Here is a 16067-nt window from a genome sequence, read left to right on the forward strand (position 1 = left end):
AGCAAGCACTATACGTGCTACATTAACTCGGGTGATAAAAGCATTTAAAGACACGCATGAACTGAAACTGAACCATCCTTTATGCCTCTTTGTTCCTGTAAAAGAGGTCATTTCCCCTCAGAGACTTTTTTTGTTGCAGTGATGATCCTTGTAGTCTGTCCCGGTGAAGCAAACCTTGCCCACAAAGGTCACATGGCAATGTGGCTTTTTCAGGGGACAAGGCAGCACTGCATGATGGTGGCGGTTAGCTGCAAGCTGAACAGCTGGTATAAGGCTTTGTTATTTCCATCACCTGCACCTGATCATTATCCACTAAGCCTTATTCTACTCTGTAATTTGTAATTAGCATCTATGGAAATTGTAGATTGAATGTCATTTCTTGGAAGATTACACAGATGGAGAATTAATTACCATCTTTTGAATAAATAGTCTTTTAAATTGTGTTAATTCCACCGAAATGTGGTACCTTCTCCTGGTAAAGGAGCGCTGGGTCTGTCTTGTTCACAGTGGCAGTAGCTTCGGTCCTATTTGCAGTACCCATCGATTCTCCTTAGTCTGATGTCTAGGTTGTTCTTAAATAACTAGGATTTTTAAAAAATGCATTTCCTATTTTAGCTGGAATATTTTATGATCCAAAGTTTGAATCAGAAGTCATCTGCAAAAATGAAGAAAAGGAAAAAGGCGCAGAAGTGCCAGCGAGTTCAACCACCTCAGCTTGAACAGCCAGGTGCTTGCTGATGTCCGGTTTCTAGTATCGTTCATTATGTGTGTCATGTTGTTTGCACAATTAACATTTTGTGATCATTACTGTGAGCTGTGCTAGCTATCATCAGCTATTCTGGTTGTGTTGCTTTAGTTGCGTTGTCTTTAAAGGATGGTTTAATTAATTTGGGGAGAAATGTATAGTAATATGTAACATTGCAATGGACTTCTAATTTATTTTAGGCAAAAATAGTAGGAGTGGGTTTCTGATGCACTTGATAAAATAATGCAAATGTGAATTAATAAAAGCTTTACGGAAAATCTTTACAGACAAATTATAAAAGAAAGTAACTACACTATGCTTTATTATTCTGCAATATCATCAAGCAATATTTTTGTTTGCAGTGACATACATGGGAGACATGTATGCCCCTGCACATGATTTCTGAGCATCTGATGCATTCAGTCAGAGAAATAATTATTGACAAGTAACTGCCTCTCAATACGTAGCTGTCTCTTCTCACGTGTTTTAGAAATTCACCCAGATCCCTCAGGTTTGGGAATCACAGACAAGGTTTCTTTCAAACATAATGCCTAATGAGGTCTACCCTAGAAGGGTAGACACTCTTTACTCAACTAAGCATTTCTTATATTTCTTATTTCACAGTACTAAGTATTTCCATTTTTAGCATATCTTGCTTAACATATTCAAATGGCATACAAGAAATTTTCTTGTCAAGTCCTTTCAAAAATTGTCCTTCTGGGGATAGAGTTGTCCAGTGGTTAACACTCGCTTCAACTTTACAGTTATTTACTCACTGTCTTTTGCAGAAAAAATGCCAATCTTAAAGGGCGAAGCCTCGCACTACAACGCAGACCTGCACAACCTGCTGTGCTGCTGCCAGTGCGCGGACGTGGCGTTTTACCCTGAGGATCTCAGCACGGTGGTGGAGGCTCACAAGATCATCCTCTGCTCCGTCAGCCACCTCTTCATGCTGCTTTTCGAGGTGAAAACCCCCGCCGACATCTGCGACACCTCCATCGTGCAGATGGCACAGAGCCTCTTCGCGGTGGAGGTGGGGGCTGCCCCCCCCCCAGCCCCCCATGGTGTCCCACCCTGCGTCCCACCCGTCAGGGTGGTGGTGAAGGACCCTGTCTTCTGCTCGTGTCTCCCAGACGTCCTCCACTTCATTTATTCAGGTACCCGCCGGGAATGGGTCTGGCTACTCATTTCTCGTGCTGCTGATGTCTCGTGAAGGAGTACATGCATCACCCTAAGGACTGTGCCTTTGCTGTTGGGAGATGACATTCTGCCATGTCGCTATGTGTATTTTACCCCTTGTCATTAATTACAAACAAATATGAAGAAAGCCCTTCACCTAGATTTAGTAAAAAATAAACTAGTTGTCGTTCCAGATCTAATAAACATGAATTAATCCCAACATTTTACTGAACAAAGCCAGTAAGCTAACATCAGTAACATTCAAAATCTTTGCCAAAAAACCCCTAGAGTTTGAGACAGTTTCAGATACCAGGCTTTTAAAATATTTAAAACAGTTCTAAACACATTGATGAGCGTGCAGGGTTACTTAAGAAAGCTCAGGTGATTCCTCTTCTGGGTATGGTGCTGCTGAAGAGAAAACGGCGGTACCTGGTTGAAGTGCAGGGGGCTCTGATATGCTGCATGAGTTTTGCTGTCAGTTCAGTGCAGGCAGGGACCTCACCCACCTAACGACAGTTGTCTATTAAAATGGCACTTTTATTTTTCCAACTTTTCAAATGCTGCTTAGGAATCCTCAGGTGAAAGAGATTTTTTTTGTCTTGAACTGGTATCAGGTGATACCCATTTGTTCTTTATAAAATACTTTGCAAGCTCACAGTATGTAAGAATATGTATTTTTTTATTTGTTGAAATAATTAGTAGGGTTTTAATGATGTATTCTGATTTTCACTGTAATAAATTAAAAAGCCCCAAATCATTATAATGTTAGAGCTACATCTATAAAGAAGCTTAGTCAATGTCTGTATACTGATACCTGCCTGACATGTGAAAAAGGATTTCTGCCTCAGTAGCTGAGACATGAACACTGGCTTGTGAAGACACAAGGGACACTCTTTCAGCTTTTAGAGTCTGTGCATTGAAAACAATCCTTCCTGTTCTTTCCAAACCAGTGTCAAGCACAAAGAACAGATGCAGAAGTTTTTCAGTGTGAATGGGTTTGTTTTTTTTCCAATTGGTGACATGAATAGGGGATTGAACCTGGAGTGTCAGCAGGTGATAGGTAAGTGCAGTATCTTCATCTGTTACCAATTACAGCTTTGGTCAGCTGCCTTTTGTGCACTGATTTTACTTTTTACTTTTGTTTATGTCAGCCGAAGAGGTGGTGTACAGCTGTGGGCAAAACCCTGCAGTAAGTCACAGCTCCCGACATGGAGGGCACTGCAAAAACCCATTGCAGCGTTTGGTGCCTTTCAGAGGTGACCAGGTCTTTCAGACACTTGAGGCATGGGCTGAGAAGAGATCGGATTGTGATTGTCATTGTGTTCAGCTTTTCAGCACCATGACATCATGCCCATGAGAATATAAACATGTACAGCCTATATGATATCTATACAGGAGTTGATAAAGCTAAAGATGCTTTAGCTTTAGGTTTCTGAAAAGGCAGAGTGCCTTCAGTGCCATGCTGACTTGTGCTTTACCCTGAGCTTTATCCGTCTCTGCCTCTCCCGTGCTGCGTGGCCATGGGGATCGGAGCTGGAAATTACCAAAAAGCCCCATGTTGTCTTTGAGACTTACTCCAGCAAAGTGTATAAAGATAAACTGTCTTTTGTTTTAACACCAGTCAACATTTTTCATTTTTCCAAGGGAGTTATTGAGAGACCTGTGAGAATATCATGTCTTTCACTCTGAAAACAAGAAAAAAAAGAAATCCCACTGCAAACTTTCTGATTTTTTTAGCTACCAATACTCAGAACGTAACTGTGTGTGAACCTTTTCTGGTTCAGACAGCTACGAAGCAAGCCAACCAGCAATGTGAGCAGAAGCTAAACTACTCCCATAAATATTGAAACAGGATGATGTTTTTTTTTCCTGAATGTTCAGTTGCAATATGTAGTGATTGAACCGGGAGGAACTCAGAAATTGGTGTTGAAAGCAAGGGAGATGCCCTAGTTTTTCTGTACTTGATTGCCATCTTGTGAAACTACCATGTGCATTTTACTCTGGAAGAATTGCACTTTGCCCTTCTGAAGCACAAAGTTCTGCATGATATATGTGAAAAAAATAGTTTCTTCAGGACCTCTTTGCCATGGATGTCATCTTTTCTCTGCTTGCTAAGGCCTGTGGCTTGTGGGTTTGTAATCTGACTTTACCTGGTCTCATGACAGGTGCTTTCCAGTGGGACCGATTGGAAGAGGATATAAAAAAGAAGCTGAAGGATCTGGAAAAAACTGAACATGTGCTTGAGAAAGTTAAATGTATCCTGAAAATTCCAGGGAAGGTACATCTAACTCTTTTGGGGTAACTGTTAGTGTTAGTTACTCGAGTTCTTGGGAAATGGTTTTGTAGGCGAAGTTTCCCTGTCAGTCTTTGATTTAAACTTTAATGTAACTCACCTTGGCTTACACAGCTTTTACTGCTTTATCGGTGGGTTGTTCACAGGTGTGTACAAGTGCTGATTCCTCTGCAGAATTAATGTAACCGGTAAAAAGCTACATGAGTAGATACCCTAAAAGGATTACTCCACAGCGTTTCACGTTGCATTAGCAATATGATTACATGTTGCTAATTCTCATGTAATAGAGGCTTCCCAGGAAAGCTTTGATTTCCTCAAGGTGTGCCAAAAGTTATGCTTCTGCAGTAGATGAGGAGAGGTAGTTTCTGTCATAAAAGCCATACTGTGGAGAGCTGTGTTTAATTTAATATATTTAATTCAGCCGATGACTTTGCAGTAAAATGTCACATTATGTTGTTAATAAAAATGTATGTCACATTATTATGTTAATAAAAAGTTACAATATAGAATTAGTTTTAACAGCCATTTGGAGGTAGGGCTTATACATTCCCTGATGCTATAGAACTTGCACAAAGTATCTATGTCAGTTTAAATGGAAATCATCTCAGGCTGTCTTGAGATAACATAATATAAATAAAAAAAAGTTACTTAGCTATTTTAAGCTTCTGATCATTTGATTGCAGGTTTGCCAGCCCTAAGGGTCCACAGCTAAAACATTCATAAGGTTGGACTTAGAAAGTCCTGAAAACTTTTAAGATAATAAGCCTCAATTGTTGTTGCTGTTGTTGGTTTTAGGTTTGTTTTATGCCTTTGTGGTACTCTCACATTTAAAATTTTTTCTTTAAAGGCATAGAAATTAATTGCGATTTTTCATGATAAAATTAAGTCTTAATTAATGGCTTAGGTAAGATTTTAAACCATAAATTCAACTGCATCTGAATTTCATGTAGCACAATCTAGTGATGTGATTTTGATGTTTTTCCTTTTGGTAGCTTTAGATTACATTTCTTAAGTAAGAAAAACAAAATTGAAAACTAGGTGGAAGTACAACGTGTCCAGATTATTGTAAAAGAAGTCTGTGCTTCAGCCTGTGAGCTTCCTCTGCCTCTGTGGAGGCAATATCAGGCGCAATATCAAGAAACATGCAAATTTTAACCCTCTCTGTGCAGTGTTGCACCGGCAGGTGGATGTGTGTCCCATCAGTGCTCCTCCCAGGGCCCTCAGACCTTGTGTTACTGCAGCCTTGGGTCTGAGCAGGGCACCTATGAAGAAGTTTGGAATCCAGAAAATTTGTGATGCAGTCAAACCTACCAGGAGGTTCTGGATGGGGGAACTTTGTCACAGGGCAGAGGGTACAAGAGGGTACAGAGGCAAGAGCTGGGGTCTGACTGTAGGAGGCAGGCTGAGCAGCATTAGCAGAAGGACATAAGGCAGAAAGCAAAAGGCTGTTGTTTAGTTTCCCCATATAAATGATATCTTGTCATCTTTTATTCTGTGGGCAGCTCTATGTGACAGTGTTTTATTAATAATTTATTTTGCAGCTAAACACTGTAAAGGACTGCAGATCTCAACAGATAAAACGGCTGTATAATACTTCTCTCAGGCTGTTCTTTAACACGCCTGTCCTAGCTGATGTAATCTTCAAAATACAAGGTATGGTGCCTCTGCTGCTGTTGACATGGGCACTGCTGCACCTCCAGCATTTATCCTCTCTGCAGGAGAGTGGGAAATGGAGGTGACTGTGTTTCTGTTGCATCAATGCTAAGAAAACACATATATGCTTTGCTATCACTATGGAAAGCAGTTTTTGCTTAGAACTGACCTTTGTCCGTATGGATGCTTTACAGCAAGTGTCCAGTCTCAACGTGGTTTGTTGGGGCTGAGCCTGTGTGAATCCCCCTCCCCTGTCAGGGCAGGCTTTGTGCCTCTCTGATTTACACGCACCCCTCGGAGGCTTAGCAAAATGAGGGATGTGCTGCTGGAAAGGCTTCTGCGATGGCATAGCACCAAGGTAGCAAGGCTAAACCAGGGGTTGCATCACAGGGGGCAGTTACTCTATTTTAAAACTGATCTATCTCGCTTACGTTCCCACTTGCACAAGCATCAGGACATACCAGAGGGCTCTGCCCAGCATCAAACCTTGGCCAGGCATGGACTGCAGTGACCACGTTTATACTCATTGCCCTCAGTGAAAGCTCAAGAGATACTGGTTACTGACGCCTGACCACCTCCCCTTTGTCCCTCTCAGGCTGACGCTGGCTGTGGATGTGCCTTTCTTTACCCTCCAGAAGCTGACAGGGATTTATGTCCCACTCTTGTGCCTCCTTAGGCTTTATTCACTGCCCTTCTTCCCCCAGTGTGGGCACCCCTAGAAATGCACGTGGGTGTGCTGGGGTTCTGATGACTTGCTAATCTAGGTGCCACCACCACCAGCTGTGTGCCACCGCCCTTCCAGATGCTCCTTCTTCAGGTTCCTGTATCGCAGGTCTCTGCGACTTCGGTATGATAGGTGATTCCTTACAAAAGCAACCTCCAGCCTTGCAGGTGCCTAGCGTGGACCTGCCGGTTCTCACCCTATGAGGGTGAGAAGAAACACTTAAAAGAAAAGCCTCTTGAGATGGTGGCAGTTACCTAGTCCTCTTTGTGGCCAGGATTAAGAAGTTGGTTGGGAGCAGAGACCGGCTGTCTGTGCTGAGTTGTCTGTAGCAGGATGTGGAGGTAGGAGGGCGGTTGGTGGCATTACACAGGTCTGCTCACAGAGGTGCCTCAGCAAAGGTGTGGGCAGGAGCCGCGCCGCTGAAACCATCTTCTGGTCCCATTTTGTCTGCAAAGAATATGCTTGGGTGCACCGATATGCTGCAGCATCATGATTGATTTTTTTCTGGAAATTAAAGGCATTCGCCCTTAAAAATAAAGGGGGGGGGGAAAATGTTGCATGCTTTTGTGAGAATAAGAATGAGATGGTTTTTAAATGCTAATGATTTTCTTGATTTGTTCACACCCACCCTTCATGCAGAAATAGTCTTTTAGGATTAGACAATTGTTTAATTATTTTCAGCTTTAAATCTCAGAGCCAAATATGAAGGATTACTCCCTCAAACATAAGCACATGAGGACAAGCAGATTCTTTCTAGATGTTCTGTTTAATATGCAGAAAAAAACAAAAAGACCTTTGAAAATGAGAGTAAAATACTGATGTTGAGTTTAGTGACATGAACAATTCGTCTCAGTGTGCCACCCCTGAGAGAGGCTTTTTGGGAAGCTGGTGAAACTACACCACCACTATATAATTTACAGAAGAAAAAATACTGCCCAATGGGTTGACAAGTACTTTTTAAAAGTGTGCTTATTCAGTACTAAAATGTGAACTGTTTTTCCTAACACTTTAATGCTTGGTAAATCTTCCAAGCCTTTTTCTCTAATTCATGGACCAGAATAATTTATTAAAATTGAATAATTACTAAAAGAAACTGAAGGCTTTAGTCTTGATCAGGCAAATGCATTTTTAAGTCTTCAACTAATCCCTTGAATATTAGGGTTTGCTTGAGCTTTCTAGCTTACAAAAGTACTTGGGAGCCATTGAAATTGGGACCCCATTATGCATGTGTAAAGGCTCATAGCGTGACTGAGCCTCCTAATCTGCTGGTAAATATCCAGTTGCATGTGTGTACAAAACCACATGCGTATCTTACATATGTCTGCGTACTGTATTGCTCATGTCGCATGCATGAATATTAATACCATTGTCACGTGTTCTCCTTACACAGAAATACACACATTTTGCATGTAGCTTTGTCATTTTGCAAGTGGAAGCACAGGTGCATAGAAATAGAACAAAAATGAAAGAGTGCCAGACGCCTTCAAGGAATTAGCTAGGTGGCAGGGCTTGTGGTTAAGGAGGAAATTAACAGTTCAGGATCGCAGTGACTTCTGTGTAGGTATTTCCAGTGTATTTATCTGGCATGTGTTGTTGATCTGTTTATTATACTTTTCATTGAAACATTTGCACCTGACTGTAACCTCTTATTCTGGTTTTGGTGGCTGTCCTGCCCGGCACTTGTTTGGCACTTTCTCGCCGGCAGGACTGTCGAGTTCAGCTGGGTTTTGCAGCTGTCTGGGTGTCATGGCTGGCAGCTCAGGCTGCCAACATTTTTGTTAAGAGACCATAAGACCTCTACCACCCTGGCTCTTAACCTTTGTAGGTCTTCCAAATGCTGTAGTAAAGTAACTTCACTTGTAAATATTACAGAATGGGAATTTTTTTTGAAAAATTTGTCGGCATTTTTTTTTGTAAGACAACCATCAGGAAATTCACTTAGGCAAAATACTTAATCTGGTTAAATTCGTACTTAATGGATTTAATGACATTTCATCCGGGATAATTTGCCTTTCTCTGCTTTGTGTGGTTATGTGAAAATTTGACTTCTAGAACACACATTCATTACCGATGGGATTACTGATGAACACAGATTTCTCACTTGCTTAATAATTCACAGCACTGCATGTTTGTGTGATGGCCAGAGGTTCAGTTAGTGTAAATGGTGTAACCAGTGGTGTCAGATTTTTTGCTCATTGAAAGCCTGTTTCTGACAGATAAAGGTTTGCCCGATTTGCAGCACCTGGTATTGGGATCAGGTTGTCATAATAAATTTGGATTTTTTTTCTATTTGCTGCTGGCTGCTAGGCAGATGCAAACATCTGGACAGGTATAAAGTGAGTGTGTTATTAGTCCTCTATATGATATTGTTAATTTAAAATACTTTAATGTTCACTTTAAGTGAAGTGAAGGCCTTCTAAGAAAATGTGAGCTTTAAAATCAAGATCTTTCTGTCTGTATACAATCATCACAGATTTTTATCTCTCATCCTGCAGGTGCAACTGTACCAGCCCACAGAGCAGTTCTGGTAGCTCGCTGTGAGGTAATGGCAGCTATGTTTAATGGTAATTATCTAGAAGCAAATAGTGTTCTTGTTCCAGTGTATGGAGTTTCCAAAGACACTTTCCTCTCCTTTCTGGAGTATCTTTATACTGACTCCTGCTGCCCAGGTAAGAAAATGTTAAAAAACATGTATATCTCTTCCTTGTTTTTTTTCAGTGGGGTACTGACAGAGAGTAGTGCAGCAGAATTCATTTTTTGAAAAATGCCAATACTGCAGTGTATAATGTCTCAAGAAAGAGAACTTGTTCATATTGTGCAATAAAAAAAATCACTCTTATTCAATTAAAATCAACTGCATACAGAACAAATGTCACCAATAAAATGCTGTATTTTTTTTTCATACCTATGCAGCAAGACTCAAAAAAATGAAATTTCATTTCTGGTCCTTTACAATATTTGGAGTTTTCTTTATACATCACAATAATATGCCTTTCTAATCTTAATTCTGGGTTTTATTTCAAAATTGTCATTTTTTTTAACATGTATTTTGTTAAGTTTCATATAAACAAGGTTAAATTGTGAGAATATTATATTTATACACAAGGATATCTTATTTATATGTAAAACCAGGAAAAAAGTCGACATCAGAGCATTTGTCAAGAAAAATTGAGCTAAAGTATTCTTTGTGTCTTAACCTTTGTCTTTTTTAATGAGAAGAAAACCTACATACTAAATATGAAATACAATTTACATAGAGGCAATTTTCCTTGATATAATAAATGAATTAAGTGATACGCATTTTTGCTTTTGTTTTCTTTTCAAATAATTCTACCTTATTCCTAGATTTTCTGCGTGTTTCTCTTTTCAGCCCATCTAACATTTCCTTGTCCATCAGTTTAAATATGCAACCACCGTACTACGTTTTTTTAAACATACAGTTGCTCTGTTTTGTTTTTGGCCTTTTAACTGTATTTTCTTGTACATGTATCACAGAATTTCTTTTTTGAAGGAGAAGTTAGAAAGCTAAATCCTCTTATTAATCATCACTTACTCTAAATAGACCAGCAGCACTTGACTCAGCGTCTTCAGGATACAGGATGTTGACAACAGTTTATTACATCTACCTTCTAGAAAGTACTAACTACCCTTTTCCTGCTAATTAAATACTTTATCTGGAAAAAGAGAGTGATACAGCAAACATATTAATAATAATGAAAAATAAAAGAAGGTGATCAACTTCTTTTTAATTTTGTGCTCATTGTTGGGTGTGTAAAAGAAGACTTGGTGAAAAGTGGCTTTGATCATCTTGTCAAAAAGGTAAAATACATGTAACTTATGTTTTCTTGCTTTTCAGCCAGCATTCTCCAAGCAATGTCTCTCCTGATCTGTGCAGAGATGTACCAAGTGGTGAGACTCCAGCACATCTGTGAGCTTTACATTATCACACAGCTTCAGAGCATGCCTAGCAGGGAACTGGCATCCACGAGTCTCAGTATTGTCAGCTTGCTCAAAAAAGCTAAGGTATGTGTTGTGCATATCAAAGAATATACATGTTGACTTTAGTTAGTGATGGTTGTTTAATTGTTAAGATTTGTAAGATCTCAATATTTTCCATTCCCAATGAGAAACATTGATGTACAATCTGTTGGATAGCTGGTGGCACAAGGCTGGCCAAAAAAAGGCCTTCAGCCTTTTATTGCAGAATGTGCAGTTGTACCATATTCTATACCATTTCCTTCATTGAAGACACATTGCAGTAATTCAGCTTAACTGCAGCTTCAACCAGAAAAGATGTGTTTGGGGCAAGTGAAGGTACATTACTTCCTCTTTTAATCAGAAAGAGACCTGCATGATAAGCAAGTCGCAAAGGCGATCTAACCTGATGGAATGTTGAGTGAAATGCATGAAAAGCATAAAAAGAGAAGTGTAGGGGCTAAAGAAAGAGAGACAGTAAAGGCTGATTTGGAAAAACAGAAGAGAAGAATAAAACCTGAATTTTTACAAGTCTCAGGCAGGATATTGTCTTAAACAAACACGATTTTGTGGAGAAAGAGGAGACCACAAAACCAACATGATGCACTCCCTGCCTTCCTTTTTCTGAAGTTCTGTTTCTGTGCAGAAGACAAAAATTTCCAAGATTCATGAACAAAGGAGTTAGGGGTCATGTCACACCTCTGGGGGAGGGAGCTGTACCATTTGTTACTGGGTCTCCATCTGTTTGCTTATTTCCATCAATGACTCTTCCTTTGTTATCTCCTACAGTCAAAACTTAATTTATTAAACTGCTGTGTTGACAGTGGAAATCTGACATATTTTGACAAGCGAAGCATGGTTGTGTTTTAGACATTGTGGCATTAAGTGTTGCTTGTGTTTCCTTTCTTCTTGCAGTTTCACAATTCTGATTGCCTTTCAACTTGGCTTCTTCATTTTATTGCCACTAACTACCTCATCTTCAGTCAGAAGCCTGAATTTCAAGATCTCTCAGGTAATTTATCAATTAATTTTAAAACAAGAGATGTTTTCCAGTTTTGCTTAGATCAGAAGCAATGTACGGGACAAAAGTACTTCAACATGAGAAGGTGATTAGGACTTTTAGGAGATGCAGTCTGGTCCAGTTGGGAGTCTGTTGGAGCTGGATGGCTCACCGCTCTGCCGTGGGACCCTGTGACACGTGAAGAGCAGCACAGCCAGCAACCACATCCCCCTGTCTTTTGGTTTCTGAACTGATGTCCAGGTTCCCACCGATAACTGCATCAACTGGGACTGGTCATCATATGTCAACCCCTCTACCTTATGTACGTAATTTTGTGTAGTTCGTACATTTGAATCAAAGTGATAAGTCACTTTCAATACCTGCATGTTAAGGGTTGGGATTTTCTTTGAAGAAAATAGGATTCTTACAGTTTTCTCCAGCAGGTCTCATGAAATCAAGTAACTAATGTCCACTCAAATAAATAAAACCAGGTTCTTCCAGGGAACTGGTATTTGGTTTCCTGATATGTAACCCTAAAAAGTTTTGCTCATTGCCTACAGGATTTTTCATCACCCTGATGAAGGTGCCTCTGCTCCAGCAGTGCTCAAGGCCAGGCTGGATGGGGCTTGGAGCGACCTGGGCTAGCGGAAGGTGTCCCTACCCATGGCAGGGGGAGGTGGGAACTAGGTGCCCTTTAAGGTTCCTTCCAACCCAAACCATCCTGTGATTCTGTGGTTCTGTGATATGATCTTGGTGGGTGCATCTCTTTGACCTGTGGTTTGTATTCAGATCATTGGTATGGGGCCAGTGTATTCCAGAAGGGGATTTTTCTCATCAGTGAGATGTTTGGTCCAAAGCACATTAAACGACTGCTTTCCTCATTTGCAAGGTGCCTGTATGGATGTGTGATGGTGGAAGACTTTGTAATCATTATGAACAAAGGAAGGAGAGCTAGGTCGTCCCGGCTTTGTTGGGACCTGGAATTTGTCTTCCAGTGGTGCATCTGCGCATCTTCTGAATGTCCATGTTGTGTAGCCAGATCTGCTATGCATATCTGTACTGACAGGTGTCACCCACTGGTGGGTTTGGTCCACAGTGGGCTTGCTTGGCTTCCCTTCCTGCTGGTTCAGGTGACAGGGCGTGGTGTCTTCCTCACTACAGGGCTTCAGTTTTAACCACCCTGAACCTGAAGGAATCAGGTTGTCCTCTGTGTTTGGTGAAGGTGGGAGCTGCCTCTGGCTTCCCCTGGGTGATGCAGAAGAGCACAGGGACCCTTCTGACTTAGGGTCACTGCAGGGCTCAATCTAGGCACATTTACTTACCCATTTTCCAGTTCACTGGTGGGATATCAATTTGCCAATATCGCTTATTAGTATCTTTTTTTCTGCTGCGGAACGTACCAGTGATAGCGCTTCTGTCCTCATGTTGCAGTTATCCTGATGGATATCAGGCTGTGTATGAGCCTGTCGTGAAACTTACGCAGTGATGCTTCTGGTAAGCATCACCTGGTGAAGGTGATGCTTCTAATAAGCATCACTCATCAGCAACTGTTAGCATGTGCTCTGCCAGAGCCCGAGTACCTCAGGGATGAGCTGTACAGTGTCACCACACCAAATGTTTGCTCTGCCATCACCTGGGCTTTTCCTGCATGCTTCCACCTTTCGTGGAGCAGCCAGGGCTGATGCAGACCAATACTGTTGTTGGCTGTGGGATGAGATTTCTGAAGTCTCCAGTGGGTGGCTGATACCGGGCAGGACGTTTTGAAGCCAGGCAGATGTGGGTTGACTCAGAGGAAAAGGGTACTACGCCAATTGAGTGGTAGCCTTTGAGATTTGGTGTCCACACGCACAGCAGCCTGTCCTTTGCTTTTCTCCTTCCTCTGAGTCCCTTCCACAAGGTTCACGGAGGGGTTGACATGCTCTGCTGCATCAAACTTGCACAGAGACAGCTGGAGGAAAGAAACAGGAGTGCATAAGTAACTACGGGCGGATGGGGTGCAGGCATTCTGGGCACGTGCGGATGGGATGACACTTCCCAGACAGCAGCAGTTACCTGTAGTTGAAACTATTTACTCAGGACACCATGTCACAGCATCACCTCCAGGCTCAGGGAGAGCCATGCAGTGGGAAGCAGAGGCAGCCTAGGCTTTCCAACAGCTGAAATCTTCAGAAGCAGCCCTGTGTTTTGCACAGGGCAAGGAGGAAGGCACTGCCTGCTGCCCATCATCAATGCAATCGCCCTGACCTCAGCTGTCCCCACGCTGCTGGTCTCTCTGCTGTGCATTGGTCTCTGTCTGGCTTGGATGAGCCCTAAAGGGCAATCACTGCTGCAGGCTGCCCTGGGAAAATCTGGGGGAGGGGACTGAAAATGCATATTTCTGCAAAGGCAGTGGGAATTCATCTGAATAATACGGCAGAAAACCCCTGTTACGTGATTTTGCCAGTGACAAAACCCAAATACAATAAAAGATAAAATCTTGCTGATTTCTTAGTTGCTTTCCTTACCTTGCTTTTTGTAATGATCTTGAACAAACTACTGGCATAGGGATTGAGATACCCTCCTTCATAGTGTTGCAGCATAGAAAAATCCTCATGGCTGATTACCACATCTGGTTATCTTCTAAGGATAAAGAATATTCATCTTTAGGGTAATCTCTCTGCTCTCTTTAATGACTATTTATTTTATTATGTAACTTACTGCTAATTTAATAGCCTGGGAGCGTCGTGGTAATTTATGTCTGTGCTGTAATAAGATCTAGGCAAAATGGACAGTACTTGTCTTCATTTTACTAGTTGTGTTTATATCTTTAATGTTTCTTAACCTATCCTAAAAGAGTTTTTGCAGGCTGTGCACTTGTGCTCTATGTTTGGATATTACATCTAATTCCTTTGCTGCTTTTTTTAGTGGAGGAACGCGATTTTGTAGAGATGCACAGATGGCCTTCCAATTTGTATCTGAAGCAGCTGGCTGATTATAGGAACTATGTCCACTCTCAGAAATGCCATTGCACAGTAATGTGAGAAGACTGGACATACACGAAGCGCATCTCGACTGCCAAGTCTCAGACTGGGAATTACACAGAGTATAAAAATCATGTCAAGAGCAAAACCAGACACTGATCTCTGGAACACTGTATGCCATACTGTAGTGCACTTAGTAATGTTCCTTGCTTTAATAATAAATGACTCTACTTTTTTCCTTAAAGCATTGAGAAATATATAATGAAGATTTATTTCAAGCACAAGGACTTCACACTGATGGGGATTAAATGTAGTACAGGACAGTGTCATGACTGTCATCTGTTCCTGCTTCTGATTTCTTTATTGGTTATTTTATTGCTTTTCACGGTTATTTTTGGCTGTTAAAATGGCATCTGTTGAAAACAGATTTTTTTTGTAGATCTGTGTACGATAGGAGCACAGTGGCAGTACAGGGAAGCTGAGAAGCCAACCTCTAAGTTCTTCAAATAGTTTAGAATGCAAACGTTCACTGCAGCATCTGTTGGTTTGCAAAATAAAGGGTAGGCTTACTAAGGATTTTAGTTACTATTCATTTTCCACTTTAAGGTGGGTCTGTAGTTCCTTTTATTGAGACTCTTAGAGTCATATGAGTAGATACTCTAATTCCAGAGGAATGCCTGTGCATCACTGTATTCTCTAGTGCCTACCAAATATTTAAAAATGGAAATAATTTTTCCTCCCAGTATATATAGGAGATGAAAGTCTGTTTTAATAATCTGTAGAACACCTTTGCTAGTGTGATCATATTGAATTTTTCCCCATGAGAAAAAATGTCAGGGAGAACTAAGTCCACTGGAAGCATATCCATATGGTACTACTAGGGGCTGGAAGGAAAGGGAAGAGGGCTGACAGCTTTTCATCAGTTTTGTGGGAGAAAGGTGGCTGGCACTAGTGACTTTTCTGTGAAAAGTGGGCTTTATAATCCTGGGTCTCCACTGGTAGCTGACATGTTAGATGTGCTGGTTGTGTGTGGGGGTGACCCTTGAGCCAGCCATATGACAAATGGCAGGTTTTGTGGCGGGCCTCTGAGCTCGACCCTCCCCGGTGGGGACTCAGTTTAAACTCAGTTATCATCATGTGCTCATAACCTACACCATGTGAGACAAACCTGATCATCTCTCCTGGCTGTGTGGGTTATTTCCCAGATATAACAGAGAAATCCCAAATACTATGACTAGGATGACCCTTGCAGATGCTATTGAGAATTTTCTTGACCTAAATCACTCATGTTGATTTATGCATTTACATGTATGTAGTAACATTAATGACAAAATGAACCCAACCTTTACGTAAGGATATCTGTCTGAGCACAGGTACTTTTCTGCAAGTGGTATCTTGTCAAGGAACTAAATGCTTCATTATCATTCTTGTACTTTCGATTGTGCTTTGCCAGCTGCCTTTAATTATTGTACGTAGTCTGAGCCTAAAAGGACAAAGAAAAGGCAGTGAAAAAGATGTAGTGTTTCCCCAGTCTCCAC

The 16067-nt window shown here is 41.2% G+C and overlaps 1 protein-coding gene and 1 long non-coding RNA gene across 2 annotated transcripts in view; one reads left to right on the top strand and one right to left on the bottom strand.

Moving 5' to 3' along the window:
* The window catches only part of RHOBTB3 (Rho related BTB domain containing 3), a 29252-nt gene extending 13373 nt beyond the window's left edge, over window positions 1-15879 (top strand). The window contains exons 5-12 of the mRNA XM_056325538.1: window positions 616-727; window positions 1534-1902; window positions 4090-4202; window positions 5759-5870; window positions 9090-9263; window positions 10451-10617; window positions 11485-11581; window positions 14474-15879. Coding sequence (XP_056181513.1) covers window positions 616-727; window positions 1534-1902; window positions 4090-4202; window positions 5759-5870; window positions 9090-9263; window positions 10451-10617; window positions 11485-11581; window positions 14474-14589 — 1260 coding nt within the window. The 3' untranslated portion in view covers window positions 14590-15879. The remainder of the gene's footprint in view (window positions 1-615; window positions 728-1533; window positions 1903-4089; window positions 4203-5758; window positions 5871-9089; window positions 9264-10450; window positions 10618-11484; window positions 11582-14473) is intronic.
* LOC130143007 (uncharacterized) lies at window positions 11686-16010 on the bottom strand. The gene is made up of 3 exons (XR_008819608.1): window positions 15873-16010; window positions 14074-14188; window positions 11686-13517 (listed from the first exon to the last, which is right to left on the bottom strand). It is a non-coding gene; the product is annotated as an uncharacterized LOC130143007 (long non-coding RNA).
* Between the last annotated feature and the right edge of the window lie 57 nt (window positions 16011-16067).

This window comes from Falco biarmicus, chromosome Z (assembly GCF_023638135.1).
Source record: "Falco biarmicus isolate bFalBia1 chromosome Z, bFalBia1.pri, whole genome shotgun sequence".
Taxonomy (NCBI): Eukaryota; Metazoa; Chordata; class Aves; order Falconiformes; family Falconidae; genus Falco; species Falco biarmicus.